This window comes from Lissotriton helveticus, chromosome 10, assembly GCF_964261635.1.
Source record: "Lissotriton helveticus chromosome 10, aLisHel1.1, whole genome shotgun sequence".
Classification (NCBI taxonomy): domain Eukaryota; kingdom Metazoa; phylum Chordata; class Amphibia; order Caudata; family Salamandridae; genus Lissotriton; species Lissotriton helveticus.
In genome coordinates this window covers 1,032,137,966-1,032,155,085 of record NC_136071.1, presented here as the reverse complement: position 1 = coordinate 1,032,155,085, position 17,120 = coordinate 1,032,137,966, and the positions used below count along the sequence as shown (strand labels likewise).

Here is a 17,120-nt window from a genome sequence, read left to right as displayed (position 1 = left end):
CTCTCTCCCCCCAAGCACTCCCCTTTTGCCGATGAGGCTCGACTTGGGACTAAGGCCACTCGACGAAGATTTGGGGGTTAGGCCCCTAATCTTTTGCCGCAGAGTTTGGACCACACCAGAGTTGGCAAGTTATAGGTCTGAGCTTCAAGAGGTCGTGAACTATCTGATCGCAGGGAATATCCCTTCGTTCCAGCACAAACAATGAGTTTGTGTCTGGGGCTACCCAATATGTGGCTTGACCCTGCGACCGCCTGCTTCACGGTTTCAGGAAAACAGCTGCTTTCACTATACCATGAAAGTAAAATCGTAGCTCGGAGACAGGCCACGCAGTTAGGTACCCTGACTGACTCCTTCCTAAAGGCTAAGGACACCTACAAACTGGAGGGATTCCTTGATGTTATATTTCCATCTCACACTAGGAAATTGTACCTACAGTGGAGGTACGGATGTCTCCCAATCCGAGCCTTCACTAGTAAGTGGACTGATCCCTCACTGAGTCATTGCCTTGGGTGCAGCTACCACCAAGAGACTGAGCTGCACATACTCTTTTTTTTGTCAATCCTATGGGCAAGCAAGTAGGAAGTGGTTAGTCCCGGCCTGCAGAAATCTAGGTTTCACTCACTGTATGCAGGCATACAGGGTTCTGAAAACCGACCTTTCTCCCATGATAGTGAGTGCGGTAGCAAAATACTTGGAAGTCTTCTGGTTGAAGAGAAGAAGTCTGCTAACCCGGCCTGTAGATTAAACGTACAATGCCATAATCATCATCACATATAATTACTTTTTATTGATCTTGATCTTTTAACGGATTAATTTTATTGTCTCCCAGGATGACATGTAAAAAGAAGCTGGCTCTATGTTTTTATAAATTGTAGTTTTAATTCATGTAATGAAATGTACTTTTCTGTTGTTGTATTGTATTTATGTTTGTTTGCTTTTTTGGCTACTTCGGCCGAAATAAAGATTCTGATGATGAGTGTGCTAGGCCCCTCTAATTTACATACATGACACATTCAGGACTCCGGAAGCTGCTTTGTGCAGACTCCTCCTGGGCCGCGGCTTCCTCCTCCTCAGCCACCTACAAGCACCTCTTACACCTCCTATCCAGCTGAAGGTGTGAGAATTGTTAGTAGGCTGAAAGTTAAAACCGTTCGGGCGCTAAAGTGCTGGACAAAGGCCTTCCCACAGGGTCTCTGAATGGGCAGGAGCCCAATTGAAGGACAAACCTGCCAAATATGTCTCTTTGCTACTTGGACAAGAGGAAGTGTAACCCCCCCCCCCCCACCCCCCATCCCTAAGAGACACAGCAAGTGGGGGCCCTCCCATGGGCTCAATTGCAAGGAGACACCTTTCTTTCAGTTGGATCGGCAGGGGTACGAGAGGACCGGTTGTGCACTGCACTGTTGGTAGGCCCCATGCCGGAGGGCTGAGTGCGAGGCCCTGGGCAGCTGCCCATGCCTAGCACTGGCCCTGTGAAGTATCCTAGGGCAGGCCCTCATAATGGAGTTCTGAGCGTAAGGCATAGAAGACTAACTGAAAGGTTAGCTGCATGCATTGAAGAAAATGTAGCAGGTCAAATGTTTAGGAGTTTATTAATTTCGGAATACTGTGGGGGTACAGATGAAAATTCTGTACTTTATATTTTACAAATGTATACACTACTCCTTACCATTTTCCAGTTAGTTTTGGATGTTGATTTGTGGCACTGCAGAACGTTACTGCTTCATTGCCACAGCAGTATACACATTTTGTCACAGAAATGTGCATGGGTATATTAACCAAGCTGATAATTTGCTACTGTATGTGAAAAAGATGCAACAGAAATGATCGGGAGGATGCCATGTTGCAATTCATACAGTAATTGGAAGGCAGACTCGGATGGATGAAATGTGATGGTCCTTAACAGTGAAAGTTAAGATCGAAACACCTTTCTTGCCATATTTGAGCAAATTATTTTTTTATTAGTTATTTGGGGTTAAGATAGATGTCTGGACTATAGAGGACAAAACAAAAACATATCACCTATGTTCATCAAATCATATAGCGTAAATAAAGCTTAAGACCACAGACATCTCACAGAAGGTAATGCTCAGGGTTCATAAGACAGCTATCCATATGTCTGCAGTTATTCCACGTCACAGTTCTTATAGGCATGCCTTTTTGTGAAGAAAGCGGTTATTTAGGTTGTGCATGTCCTATTCCTAGTACTCGTACTTCTAAGCTAGCCACCAAATACATGCTAAAGCTGTCACTCATATTAGTCACATCTTTGCAGGCTCAGGCTTATTATAGCAGAGTCGTCTTTCAGGTTGCACAGGCCTTACAGGCTCAGATCAACAACAGCCATGCACGTTTTTGTATTACTGAGCTCTTATGATTCAAACATCTAGCATCAAAGCTAATCAGAAAGGTACACAGACTATTCAAGCTCAGGCGTTGGGCATCCACAAAACCACCCCGTAGTGTATGCATGATGTAGAGTCTAATAGCTTGGATGGAGGACCTAGAATTTTGAAAGCGGACTAGTGGGGTCTGTAGATGATAATGGTGCGTTGCACAAACAGGATTCCTGCAGAACACCACAATTAATTCTGAATGGGGGTAATATGCCCTCCACTCTAGCCATGGGCTGTCTGCCACTTGTGAAAGAGGTGAACCTGCAATCCTTAACAGCTGGTGTGGTCACAATTATGGCAATGAAGAACGAAATGTTTAAGAACAGTCACCCTATGGGTGGGAGAGCGAGGAAGGCATGGTTAGGCCTAGGATACCCAAACGTCTCAAAAAGGATCATCATTATGCCAGGAATGACTACCTTTAGACAGATGACCCGCTGGATACCACTTATGGTTCCAAATGTCCGGGATAGCCACCGGTGAGAAACTCTCTGCTATGAAGAAATCAGCAACAGGCATTTAAATGTTACAACTCCTGCTCCTTTCCTTTTCTCCTCAACTGGTTCTGTTCCAAGCTTGCACCCTGACCTTTCCAGTCCCTCCATCTGCTACTGGCATTATTTGTTCATGGACCCTGATTGGTCGTGTTGCAGACCTTGTGCTGGTAGTTCGTTTTTTGTGTGTGGGTCGTAGGGTGATCTTGACTATGGTTTGGTTAATAGTCACTCCAAGGGCCTGCAGTCCTACCTCATGCATGTTGAAGTAGACCTCTCCTGTCTGTTAGAGACCCCTTGAATGACATACTGGGCTAGCTCTATATTTAAGATCTTGAGCTATTCATTTGAAAACCCAGCCTTAAAGTGTCACTGAGTACAAGTTTCATCAGGCTTTGGCTGTTGTCCTGTACCACAGACAAGAAGGGGATCTACTCACATTCTTAAAATGGATTGAGGCATCCCCCACTGCTTGGGATAGATGGCACTCTGTATCGCTCATAGGTATATCCAATATTCCTAGTGCAAAATACTGATCTACCTCTTCATGTTATGCAATACTTATGCAGCACTGTGGAAATCAGCGAGGCTGTGTTTTCCAGAAAACCTGGCAATTAAAGCCTAGGGAAATCCATGGGTAAGAATAAGGACAAGTGAAGGCCATCGTAAGGATGTATGGGGATCTAGAGAGAGAGACATTTAAGGATTGTGTAGTAAGAAATGGACATATTAAGGGTTATAAATTACATTTACAGAGAAAATAGATTGAAAAAGCCTATACCCATTGACGAAAGGCTATGTATAATGTTTATTTAATAAAATACACGGTATAGGGGTAGAAGCTGCTTCGAGGGGGCCGCAGGAAGACACTGCATGTGCATGGAGACGGTACGTATGTGTTGTTGCCGGGTCCCTGCTCCCCTCGCTATCTTAATCCCGACACTCTCCCTCGGACAATGACTTTAGATCATCACTGCGCCTCTGGCTGTTCAAGGGCTGCTACATGGCCACTAAAATCTGCCCACAATTGCTGCATCACTGCTTCGGAATAGCCTGGCCTGCAGTGTGAACTTCCCCTGCTCCCATCCGGGGTATCACGAAATACTGGGGGCCGCCACAACGACCAAGATCCAGACAGGTGTGCCCATTCCTGGTGTGAGTTCCAGGGTGGCCCGACAGCACCATTGGCGCAACTGGTGCCGGTTGCGGTAAGTGGGGTTCAGCCGTGCCTGGGCCTATAGCTGCGGGGTATGGGCCTTTGGGTGGGCCGGGGCCTGCGAGCTGTGGCTGGCGGCCGGGGTGAGAGAGGAGCGGGGACCTGATAATTTCGGCAGTGCACCCGACATCGTGGAGCAGCGTTCACAAGAGTGGTCTGCATTTGCGGCACTAAACAGACCACTTTGAACTGCTGATGTCAACACAGGTGTGCCCGGATCACTGCTACATTGCTTAGCTGCCCCTAACCACTATACAGCTGCTTCATACCTGCATAAATACGTTTGCGGGCTGGCATAGTTTTTCCTGGCTTGTATTGACACTGCTGGTTGCCTGAGTTTTTGTCACACGTAGGGCGAAGTGCACAGGACATCCTGAAGTTCTTTGGTTGCCTCTGGCCTGATGGCATGTGGGACCCTAGTGAGCACTGCTGACCTGCGCCATAGTATTTCTGAGAGCACGAGTAGTGAAATGACTGTCCCGGCGCTTTCTTTAATTTGAAGTACATGTCCCAGTTTTTGGGCCAAAGTTCACGTCAGACAGGGGAGTGGATGTAGTCTGATGGCTAGACTGCGACATTGGTGCCACTCTGCTCGCTAGAAAAAGTAATTGTGCCGGTGCCCTACTTTTCAGGAGCTGTGCTACATAGCTGAAGTCGCACTTACTGCTGGTCAGCAGGGGTGGGGGGATCTTAACCCAACGCTCGGGTATAATGATTTTAGCCATCAGTAAGTCCTGTCAAGGAGTACCTTTTTAAATAATTGCTGCCGGCTTTGGTAGGTCAATGTCGCGCATAAGTACACTGAAAACTTGGTAGCAATGAGGGTTTAATGTCTCGTATTTACATGTTTCCCTCGTCTTTATTTCTTGGTTTTGCTTGCGGGAAAGTGTCAGTCATAGTCCCCGAATATCACTCATAATTACACTGACATTATGGAAATGTCATACATAAGCAGTCTGAATCCTTGGTAGCTATGCACGGAGAGGGTTCATTACTGTGGGCCCAAGCCTGCAGGGGGCAGACTAAGAGTTAAAATGCTCCTGCCTGCAAACTAGGACAGCGGCGCGCTCTTTGGATTGCTTTTACAACTCTGCACTGCACCTAGGACATATTTTCATAGTACACTGATATGGCGAAACCAATTGGCATGGCCAATGCTTGTTTGTGAGTGTATTTGACATATGTGCCACTAGTCTAGTGTAGTGTCTTTTTCCTGTAAACCGCTTGAATGCAATCCGTCAAATATAAGGTTTATATTGCTGCAAAAAAGTTGTTTGCATCACTAACGCATGACGCTTCTTCAAACTTAGTTTCACTGTACAAATTGCTTTACACAGCAGGCAGGCAATTCATTACGAAGGTGCGCTGAAGCGTTTCAGTTTTCACGCAACAAGAATACAAAGCACTGACCATTTAAATCTTTGTGAGATCTAAATCCCTGGCTACCGACAGCATTTTAGAGATCCAGGTTTTTAGTTCAGAAGTAATTAAGCACCAATTTATATGTAGGCCATTCACATGAAGACAGGCCCTGTAAAAGCAAACAGGGAGATATCACAGTGCGAGCAGTGGATAGGCACTAATTAAGTTAAATAATAGTGTCTCGGAAGTGAGAGCGCATGCGCTGTCGCAGGCTTGACTTAAAAAGGATAAAACATGAGTAGCGTTTGTGAGAAGTTGGCCTGATATATGATGCTCACTAGTTCTAGTGATCACCTTGTATCAGTCCAAACAACCCTTATGGTGATTGGTTGTAAGTCAACCTTATAGACCAGCTATCCTAATGGTAGCATGGACAAAGCAGTCTTAGGCTAAACTCTTTTGGCATGTGAAGCCAGCTGTTTTACCACAATATAACCCCTTGAATACCAGATGAAAGGACACCACACAGGTTGTTATGAAAATAAACAGTATATTTATTAATAACAACACCTCTGAACTCTTTATGAGGTCAGAGGGTTAAGCACATGACAATCTCTTACGAAAAACTCTACAAGTTGCACAAAATTACAATGGTGCCCTAGGGGCACGACAAACCATATACTAAGTAAGTGGAATGTGAGAGTCGATAAAAGGAATGGAGCTGTCCAGAGGCTGTAGGATCGATGGGACCACGCTACACTAACTTCAGGTAAGTAATAGGAGGCCCACGGAACGCGTGTGCAGAGTGTGAACTCACACGCGAGATGCGTAACAACGTCTATGGACAGTATAGTTCAAGTAAAAGGTAAGTACGGAAAATCCTGACTAGGTAGGACAACAACGACTGTGGAATTGGACACTAGGACAGTTAGACTACCCTTGAGCACCGCAATGCTCTCGTTACCTCACCCACGGGCTGCGGGTGCATAGGTGCCAAAGTGTGTCGGGTTCTCGCGTTGAAGTCAATGGCGCCTGAAAGAAAAGATGCTGCAGGCGACCAGGAGGAAGATGTCCAGTGCGATCCAAGGGTGGATCGGTGAAGAAGAGGACCTGAAAGCAGAGGGGACAGTGTTCAAAGTCACTAGCCAGTGACCGGTGTGGAACCAGGAAGGAACCAGGTGCTGTCGTCGCGATCAGGTGAAGAGTGGACGCTTGACTCTGCAGCCACGTGGACCAGGAGGCGTCTTCGACGACCAGGATGGAGGCACGAGCTGTCTCACGCAGGCTCTCGCTGTCAGCGGTGTTGGATCCGGGATTGGAGTCAACAGGCCTTGGCAAAGGCAACCCACGAGGTGAAGGGAAAAGACGTCTGGTGCGGACTAGGAGAGTCCGGGGTGCTCCTCTTTTGGAAGGAAGGAGGGGCCAGTCTGGAGCAACCAGACCAGCAGCAAAGATTCAAAGGTTCGTCGTCTAGGAGGCCACTAGCCAGCCGGCAAGTGACCAGACAACGCGTCGAGCAGAAAAGAAGCAGAAGGGCCCCACGCAGATCTCGTGGATGCTGGAGGGCTGATCTTCGGTGCAGGGGCTGCTCGGGGCTGGGGCTTCTCAGTCCCAAAAGCACTTGGTCGAGTTTACCGAGGGAGTCGTGCTGGAAGCGAAGTGCAGGTTCGTTCAAGATGACCGGTCCCACGTGTCTCGTCGCACCCACGGGTCTCAGTTTTGCTGCAGATGTGAGTTGAGGTCGGAGAGGTCTGGGAATCCGGGTCTCGTCGGGCTCTGAAGTCTGGATCCTCGAGGGAAGACGACAAAGTGAAGCCGCTGGACGCTTGATGGTGCCTGCAGTTGCAGGGTGGACACTCCTTGTCCACAAGGGAGATTCTTCAGTCTTCTGTGGAGCAGAACGTCGAAGGCCAGAGTTTCTTCTTGTTGAATAGTTCAGGATAATCTAATTTGGAATGGGACCAGCTCCTACCTTTATTCTCCTAAAGGGGGCTGCCCTACTGACTAGGTCCCTCCCCTGGGTGGGACCAGGAAGGGGGGTGGCTACACCCCCTATCCTTTGTCCGGTTTCCCGCCAGAGCTGGGGCAGGGATGCCCCAGCAACTGGTTTGAACCAGTGTATGCACAGGGCACCTTGTGTGCCCCAGGCATGTCTCATTCCTTTCAGGCCTCCCTACCTCAATACACAAAATCCTGTCTGGGGTGGTGCTAGCACCTCCCAAGGCAGGAAACCCTTTGTCCAGGCCATCCTCGCTGGAAGGACTCCCAGCAACAGGAGGTCAGACTTGTGTCTGTGGTGGCAGCATCCATTTTGTGATGCTGAGGCTCGAGTTAACTTTAACCGGGGTTCACAGTTACATACATGTCGTGTCCCTCTAGAAGGGTGGAATGCTACCCCCGTCGCCAGAATTGGCGAGGGGGTAGTATTCCAAATCGTATGACCCCTTACTCGACATGTTTTAATGTTATACCAGAGTTAGCATTTAACCGCGAGGTTGATAATGCACTTAAGAGTATATGGTATAGCGTTATCATGGAACAGCTATTAGGACTTGGTTCCGCAAGCCGCAAAGGGGCTCAGCTCATGCCAGAGCACCATCTCACATAATTCCAAGCACTCTGCCTTCAGGATTGATAAGGCCTTCCATAGGAGTGACTGATAGGAATATATGTGTCCATTTTAGAGTTAGATATAGGTATACTATATCTACAGCAAAGGGTGTTTAAACCACCTTGCCCCAGCTGTCATGCAGCCAGTTGTGTCAGATTTAGATGGCCAGCCAGGGGTGGCATAATACATGCTTCAGCCCCTGGTAGGCCCTGGGTACACCTATGCCCATGATACCTAAGGTATTCTGTACAGGGACTGATAAGGTGGCCCAGTACCAATTGGTAAATGCACCTAAAGTACATGGTTGTCAATTTAGAGAGAGAACAGCTAGGCTGTGGGTCTGATTAGCAGGTCCACAGCCAGGGAAAGTCGTAAACCAGTGAAGCAAAAAGCAAAAATCTGGGGTGACCATAGGATTGCAGACCCCACTCTCCTACAGCGTTTTGTACCACATCACTTCATAACTCTAACATAACATAGCAGCTGTACGGGCGGAGGAGCCATTGGGCTCAAAATCATGGTTGGACAAGTGCCATTAAATCATAATAATAACCTAAGTTACCTTTGCGTACCTGTACAGAAGTTCGTGTTGTATCGTTTGGAGATGTAAAAGAGCATTTTCGTCTTCTTGAAATTTAAATAGTTCCACTGTGGTAATAGAGTGTGGGTGATTCACTACAAATAAATAGACTGTATCATCTGGAAGACAAAAAGCAGATAAAAAGCGCCACAGTTAAAAACAAACTATTAAAGAACTGCTACACTCCTCTGAAGGGCTCCACATAAAGAAAACACATACCAGGAGGTACAATTAAGTAAAATGTAAAGAAATGTTAATACTTGAATAATTTAAAATGATGGCAAAACGTTGCAAAAAAGCTAAATGTGAAAATTATTACAGCATTAACAAGTAAAATTACCATAAAGCATTGTTACTTAAGTATACATGCGACTATTAAATCAAGGACATGATGCAAATATGATGGTGCAGAAGAAGTGAAAATACATTTTTCTACAAATTGTACAATTCGATGGGAGACCACAAAGGGAGAGGTGCTATTAAAAGCAAGAGACGCATTTGACATTGATTTCTAAGGCTGGTTTGAGAACATTGCCACCATTATATGTGTTAAATAGCAATGTAGTTATCAGTGGCAGCTGCTGACATTTGAAAGTGGTGAGGCGTAAATGTTGGGCATTACTTTTTTTATAGTGAGCAATATGAACAAGTTCAATTGACAAATCTGGGGTCCAGGGTTAGTCCCTCTCCCCAATAGGAAATGAAAAAAAAATACACAAATGGTGCATTTTAAAACAAATGAATGTAGTAATAAAGCAAGGCTTATTAAGCTGTGTGAATGTGTAGTCTTGAAATATTATAACTACCCCATATCTTCGTGCATTAATATGTTTAACAGTTACTGTGATGTGTAAATTGTACAGCATGACATCTTTAGCCCTTTAAAATGTATGCTTCCCCAGTGTCTTGCACTGCATGCAGTATTAACTTTGGACAAATATGCTCTAACCAGACTTTGCGAAGCACCCACAGATGCTGGCGGTAACAAGTCATGTAGAAATACATGCAGACAGGTCTATAAGGGAGATAAAAAAAGTGGGGGGTCTCTATAAAGAAACATGTCCAATACATTTCTGTGATTCCCATTGTGTGCCACCTGAACGGCATTTTGGTTTCTCTCTGAGATGTAATTTTATCCAAATAAATGACAACAATTGACACAACAACTGTCATACACCTAAAGCCTGTCAGTAGGATTGGCTTTGTCACTGGGAGTTAGTAGTTAAAGATTAATGAGTAAGAGCAATGATTTCTTATAAATAATTAACATCGGAAATGTTTAAATTATGAAACAGTGAGTCTGTAAATTAAACAGCATTGAGGCCTGTGAAAGGAGTTTTGGCCTTCAATTATGTGTTCTTTATGTGAGATATGCATCCTCCTTTTCCTTGCATATCTTGTTCATCTGCATCTTCAACCCCATCTCTTTCCTCTTCAGCATCCTCTTTTCACTCTTCCCCGAATGCTCTTCCTCACACCTCTGTCACTTCACTGCCTCCAACAAACACCGCGCTCCTTCAAATGTAAGCACTTTAATTTCTCTTTTGCCTTGCAAAGATTTGACATGTGTTCCCCCTTCACACACATATCCACAGAATTTCAGTTGCAAATGGAATACACAAACATCGTTCTGTGTGCTCTGCAGAAAAGCCAACCTATTGACATGCACATTGTTTGGCTTCAGCCTTAGCGCATGCGCTCTCAATCAAAGCCCATCATAATCACCTGACATGACTCAAGCCTCAAAGTATGCATAGAAGAAAATACAGTTAAACAAAATGTTAAAATCACTAACTCTTGGGGAATGCAAGATTAAGCAAAGCATAAGATATAAAGAGAGAAACTAAATCGCTGAAATGAACTCCCCAATGTTTTTAAACAGTCAATCCATGTTTTTGGCATCAGGGTTAACTTAGGGGCATGAAGACGGGGTCAGTTTTAATGTTATACATCAGAGAACTGGCCACTGTAAGCACATGTTCCACAGTAGGCACATATCTCTCTCTTTGGGCTTGACTCAGATATTTGGATCCATTTCGCAAGGAACAAGAGCAAACCCCACTCCTTATTTGGATCCTTTTTGTAGAGGAGCAAATCTTGCAGATCCAATTCTAAAGGAGCGAGCAGTGTGTAGTGAGGGTGTGGGGTGTCACAGTGGGGGAGGTGAGCGCGATGAGGGGTCTCAGCACAATATACATTACACAGCGTAAGCAAACACCATTACCGAGAACAAGGCACCGGATCAGACTGCTTGCATCCACTCTCACGTTTGAGGAAAGAGTGGGATCTACGTCTTTGAATGACGGACGCCTGAAATAACGCAGGGATGAAGTCTCCGACTCCCGAAACCGCCCCGCTGATTGTGTCACTGGCCTACGTAGTGCATACTACCAGAGACCACAATGGCAAAGAAGGGCTTTAAAACAAAGCCCTGCGTCATGCATCACTGTTTAGAAAGTTGATTTACTTCCCAGCTTCTGTCTCCTGCTTCAGGGCGAGGCAGGGCAGGCAGCCTGAAACAGACCGCCCAGCCCAGACTTAAATACATCAATTTATTTAGAGATACAATAGTATCTCTAAATAAATCTATCTATTTAATATTCTTTTATTTAAATGTGTAGGAATTTCAGAGGGGTGCAGCTCCTGAGCTCTAATGGAGAAACCGCCCCAGGTAGTTATACAACATAAAAGTAGTCTGTCCAATTCTCAGAACAGTTCCCCAGAAAGTTAGTCTAAAAAGTCAGCCATTTGACCAACATGTTTTCTTCACCCTGAACACAACCCAATGTTATCATCCACCTCTATGTGACGCATGTTAACAATACCTACAACCAACTATCACATTAGTGGCAATAACATGTATACCAATTCCTAAACTTTGTACCATTAACTAATAATAAGTAAACCACTGGGATCACCTAATGACTATAACGCTTTCACCTTCGCATCTCAGTGATTATCAACAATTAAATTCACATTACACACCAAAAGAATGAGAAAAAGTTGTTACAAATGGGGTCTCTAGTTGGCACAGGCATGCACCCTGTCCACGTAGGAACCACCACACTAGTCAGGGTAAGCCAGATACACACTAAAAGATAACCTGTGTTCACCTTCTGGTAGCTTCACAGAGAGCAGTCAGGCTTATCTAAAGAAGATATGTGTAAAGTATTTGTGCAACACACACAGTACCAAAATGAAAATACCACAAAAAGACATGTTTAGAAATGTAGATTATAATTGTATAAATAATTCAAGACGAAAAAAACAAAAATCCAATAAGCAGAAGTTGAGTGATGAATTTTTGAAGAATAAAAGGAGTTCTAACACTTAGAAGCAATAAGTGCCAAGGTGGGTTATCTGGTTGGACTGGACTGGGGCAAAGTCAACAGAGCAAGCCAACCGCGATGAAGCGCAGGCCGGGCAAGAGCCACTCAGGCCTGGTGTACAATGTACCTTGATTCTAGTTGCAAGCAGTGATATGCAGGGTGCAGATGACCGATTTGTCAATGTCAGGCCTGCAGTCAAGGTGGGGATACGTCTGGTCCATTGAGCAAAGCACTGGTTCCAAGTGTAGCATTTCCAATGCAGATGCACCAGGTTAATCCATGCTGGAAGGGCGATGCATCCATCTTCACGCAGTGGCAGTAATTTGTTTGTTCCGATTCAGTAGTTCCGAACCAGATGTGGTGGTTACAAGTGAGATGCAATGGGTTCAGCTCCCGCAACACTGTTGATGCACCGGTGCTGCTACAAGCAGACTGGAGATGCACCAATTTCTCTAGCGTAAGTAACCGGGTCCACTTCCAGTGAACCAGGTACAGGAGCAGGTGTAGAGAATTTGATATCCGAGAGTCTGAAGCAACATGACACAAGCCAACAAGCCCATGGAGAAGATCACCTCAGTTGCAAGGCAGAGCCCAGCTCTCCTCAGGAGGGTCAAAGAGCAGCAGGCAACAGAGCACTACAGCAGAAAAGCAAGTCTTCCAAGTCAGCAGTCCAGCAAGTTGCAGCACAGCAGTTCTTCTGACAGAGTCCAGTTGTAGATCCAGAAGTGTCTTATTTGATGGAGTCAGAGACCCAGTACCTGTTCTCAAATGTGCCTCTGAAGTGTAAAATATAAAATAGAGGGGAATACTCTATTTCAATATTTTACTAATGTTCTTTCAATCGATATCTCTGGTTTGTCAAGGGAAAAGAGGAGAGATGGGGGTTAAATGGTAGCCCAGATTTAATATTAATCAATTCCTATTTTCCACCAAGTAAAAGGATGGATAAGCAGCTTAAGGAGTTGGCAATTTTGAATGGACAAGGGGAGTTTAAGGTTCCATAAGATGCCAATCCTGATGTCGGGCGACTTAAATCCAAAGATAATCCAGCGAAAGATTAGTTCCAAAGTGAGAAAGAAGATGTCTGGGGTAGTCCAGGTCAGCTCTTCGAGCATCATCGGGAGAGGTAGACAATTGGGTACGTTGCTTTATAGTTTGAATCTGAAAATTGTTAATGTCAGATGTGCAGGGGATCAGCCTGCTCAACATACTTTGACAATGGTAGGGTGTCCACATTGATAAATTATATAATTATTTTTACAAAATGTTTTTCTATCGTTATGGATTTAGAGGTAGATGACCTAGTACGTAATGATCATAGGCCCCTAATTCTAACATTGCACAGGGATACACAGTTAGGAGATCGTTGGCAAAATAGAGCACCAATTCATTGAAAAAATGAGCATAGATTGGTATGGTCTGGTAAACTAGTACTCTATACTCAAAATAGGTTGGAGTGTGAAAGATAAGCCCACCCTGTCATCTCCGCTTATTGCACAAGAGTATGAGAATTTAATAACTTTGATAGGCAATGTGGCATCAATAGAATTAAAGAGGGGTGGGGGCAGGAAGATTGTATTTGGTTCTGCTAAAGTACAGGCCAAGGCTGTATTAAATAAGAATGTAAGGGAGGTCCTTAAGAGGGGTGGGGATGATAGGGATTCTTTGATTAAATGCCATAGGAGAGGCTATACCAAAGAACTTAGAACAACTTGGGATGAAAGGGAGAGCACATGGATGAAAGCAATTGCCTCATTGCGATCAGTTGGAACAAAAGAGTTCTGGAAGATAGTAAATAGTGTGTTGGGAGTGCCTAAAGATATTGTTGCAGTTCCGGTTTCGGAGGAAAATAGGGTGACATATCGGAAATGTGTACATTTCAAGAGGCGACTGGGGGTGGATTGGGGAGTAGATGGGTTGCGCCTCTGACATGTGGGCTCAGGGCCCTGGTGGTATTTTCTCTGATATAATGAAACTCAACCCAAGCCTGTGGGCTCAATTTCTGGTTCCCGTATTTGGTGCAATAATCAGTGGGCAGGAGATACCAAATACCTGGAAAGGTAGTATCAAAGTTCCATTGTATAAAAAGGGGAAGCCGGACCTCCATCAACCTATCAGTTGATTACATTACTGGATATTCCGAGTAAGGTCTAAGCGAAACATCTCATAGGGTTGTTAGACGAGTGGGTTAATGATCCACACCTGCAGATCCACTATACTAAAATGTCTGAACTCAAAGGACCCACAACACATCTGCCAATTGAAAAAATCTTTAATCTGTTATAAGAAGTTAATGACACAGTGATACTGTTCACCACGTCGTTAATGGACCCTCCCTGGCTTTCAACAGTTATAACGTTGTAAATAGAAATAATCAATCAAATTTTAATGTTTTGAACAAAGACGGTGGTGTCTCAGCTGTTTATACTAACTTTTATTTTTTAGGTCATTGAAACAGGGATATTTACAAGCTTATCATGTATATAAAATGTATCTTCTGTATTGGAATATTGTATTGGTTTTAACTAACTATACTACAAAGAATTTTTCAAGTTTCACGAGTGGGTTAATGATGCTAATATTCTCCCTAATGGTCAAATGGGTTTCCATAAGGGCTATTCAACAATGGATGGTGGTGTAATATTAAATCTATTAGCTGAAAAGTATGCAGTTAAGAAGAAACAATTGTTTTATGCATCATACATTGATCTGTCTACAGCATTTGACATTTTAAATAGGTTTCTACTGTGGGAGAAGATGAGGAAATGGGAGTGTCCCCCGGGACTATTAAAGCTGATTATCCAGTTACATGAAGGCTCATGGACCAAGGTCAAACTAGGGGGAAACTGAGCTTTGTCAAGAAAAATGGATACTCCCAATTGATTGAGGCAGGTGCATGATGGCCCTACTCCTGTTCTTCATATACATTGCTGATGCATTGGTTGAATTAAACCAGGTTCATTCTTTTCCACTCAAATTAGGCAATGAGTCCATCTCAGTATTATTTTAGGCTGACGATACGATGTTGCTGGGCCTTACACTGGTTGACTCTAGTGACAATTACATGCTTTTGCAAAATACTGTAAGGCCAATGATTTGAAAATAAATACAACAACAACTAAAGTGATGGTCTTTTCAAAAGGAATGGTTCAGAATAAGAGGTTGAATTAGTGGTTAAGTGGTGCTCCAGTAGAGATGGTAAACAGAAGATCATTATCTTTGTCTCCTTTTTAGATATAACCTTAATTTTACATCTCATATTGACCATCAGGAGGCTCGTGCTAAGCCTATTGCAGGTGCTTTCTATAGGATGTACTTAGCAATGGGTCATAAGTCCATTGAAGACCTCAGAGAGACCTAAATGCTAAAATTGTTAATCGGTTATTATATGGATTTGAAGTTTTGCCAGTAAATTATAGGAGGAGGGTTCAGATCATTGAAATATATATTTGGAAAAAATGGCTTGGCCTGCCCAGAGGTTCTGTAAATAGTGCCCTGAGGCTAGAGTTAGGTCTTACTAGTGTAATATTCCAATATAAACAGTGTCTCCTCAATTATTGGTTTAGTCTCCTTAAGGTTGAAGAGAGTTAATGCAAACAATAAAATCTTCTTTGCAGAAGCAGCAGGCAGCGCAACTGGCCATTAAAGTCCTCAACATCAAGGTTTCTCTGGATGTTCCAGTAGGGGTAGAGCTACAAAAAATGTTTAGAGCACAGCAGATCCAAATATTAAAAACCCTATTTAAAGAATGCTCTAGGAGGAGTGATATAGAGGATGTGTGCAATAGGGATAATCTGTCTCATCTGCAAGAGTCAAATTATGGTGAACATGTTCAGCCTTAACTGCGGGACCTAAAAAGTGGTTGTATCAGAAGATGGGCCCTGAAGACTAAATTGGGGCAGGTCCCAGTCTTTATAATATGGAAGTGGCCTAGACAGGCAGGGTAAGAAAGAGGAAAGTGCCCCTTTTGCTGAAAAGCATTATTATTCTTTTTGCACTTACTTATAATTGGCACATGTTTTGATAATGGCAGAAGAACATTTTTATAGCCGTTTTTTAGAGTGATGCAGGTTCGCGGTACAAATGATTTGTTGGTAGTAATTTTAAATGTGATAAAATAAAATTTTGCTTGGCGGTAGGGAAATTTCTGTCTAAAGTGTATGAATGGTTAATTAAGCAGAGGCCTATTTCTGTAGAAGAATAGTACAGGATCTTCGAGGACCACTTATGTATTCAAATCAAACTTATGTCGGAATATATATATATAGTGATCCTTTGGGTTCCTTTTGCTATAATAGCATTTTTTGTACAAATATACTGATAAGTTGTATGACCATAGTACACTTGGTATAAAAGAATTTGTATTTTTTGCACAATTATTACCAATTTATACAAATATATCTACATGTTGTATGTTGAGTGGAGAAGTGTGGCTCACTGGTTAGAGGCAGACCTGGAAGCAGAGGTCAGCCCGGGACCAGGGTTCAATTCCCGGCTCGGTGGGATCATGAGTCCTAAAATGTCCATGGACTCAACAATTCTCGCTCCGGTGCCTACTCGATTCACGGGTTCACACTGTGCGACTCTGGGAAATAGCTTGCTTAATCTCCACAACGGCCCCTCGCGGCGGGATGCCTGACTTTCACCTTGCGGATACCCTGCTGGGGTTATCTCACAGGGGAATACCAGGACGGGTTCCCTAAGCAAGCGCTTAGAAACCGCTTGGTGATTTGCGCTATATAAATTCCTGTACATTTACATTTACATCGTATGGGGTGCATCTTGTATACATTGAATGGTATCTCCCGGTTGCGCATTTTAAATATTAGTATTATTGTATAGATATATTTGTATGCTATAAGCTTAATGTTTTTATTCTATATTGAGGCATTGGTATTCTGTATAAGATCAATGCATGTTTTTAGATTAATTGGAGTTATATATTCAGTAGTTTTTTTTTAATTTTATTTTTTTTGTGGAGTTTTATATAGCGCGAACTAGACCCGAACCGAATCAGGTATCAGAGCGCTTTACATAGCACAAGTTACGTGGTTTTTTGGGGTGTTTTTTTTTTTTTACATGAGGACACATTTTAATTTTTAGGCACGGGGAGATTAAGTGATTTGCCCAGA

The 17,120-nt window shown here is 43.7% G+C and overlaps 1 protein-coding gene across 1 annotated transcript in view; it reads right to left on the bottom strand.

Moving 5' to 3' along the window:
- The window catches only part of LOC144784742 (serum paraoxonase/arylesterase 2-like), a 499,971-nt gene that overhangs the window by 172,143 nt on the left and 310,708 nt on the right, over positions 1–17,120 (bottom strand). Inside the window, exon 5 of the mRNA XM_078663730.1 lies at positions 8,652–8,778. Coding sequence (XP_078519856.1) covers positions 8,652–8,778 — 127 coding nt within the window. The remainder of the gene's footprint in view (positions 1–8,651; positions 8,779–17,120) is intronic.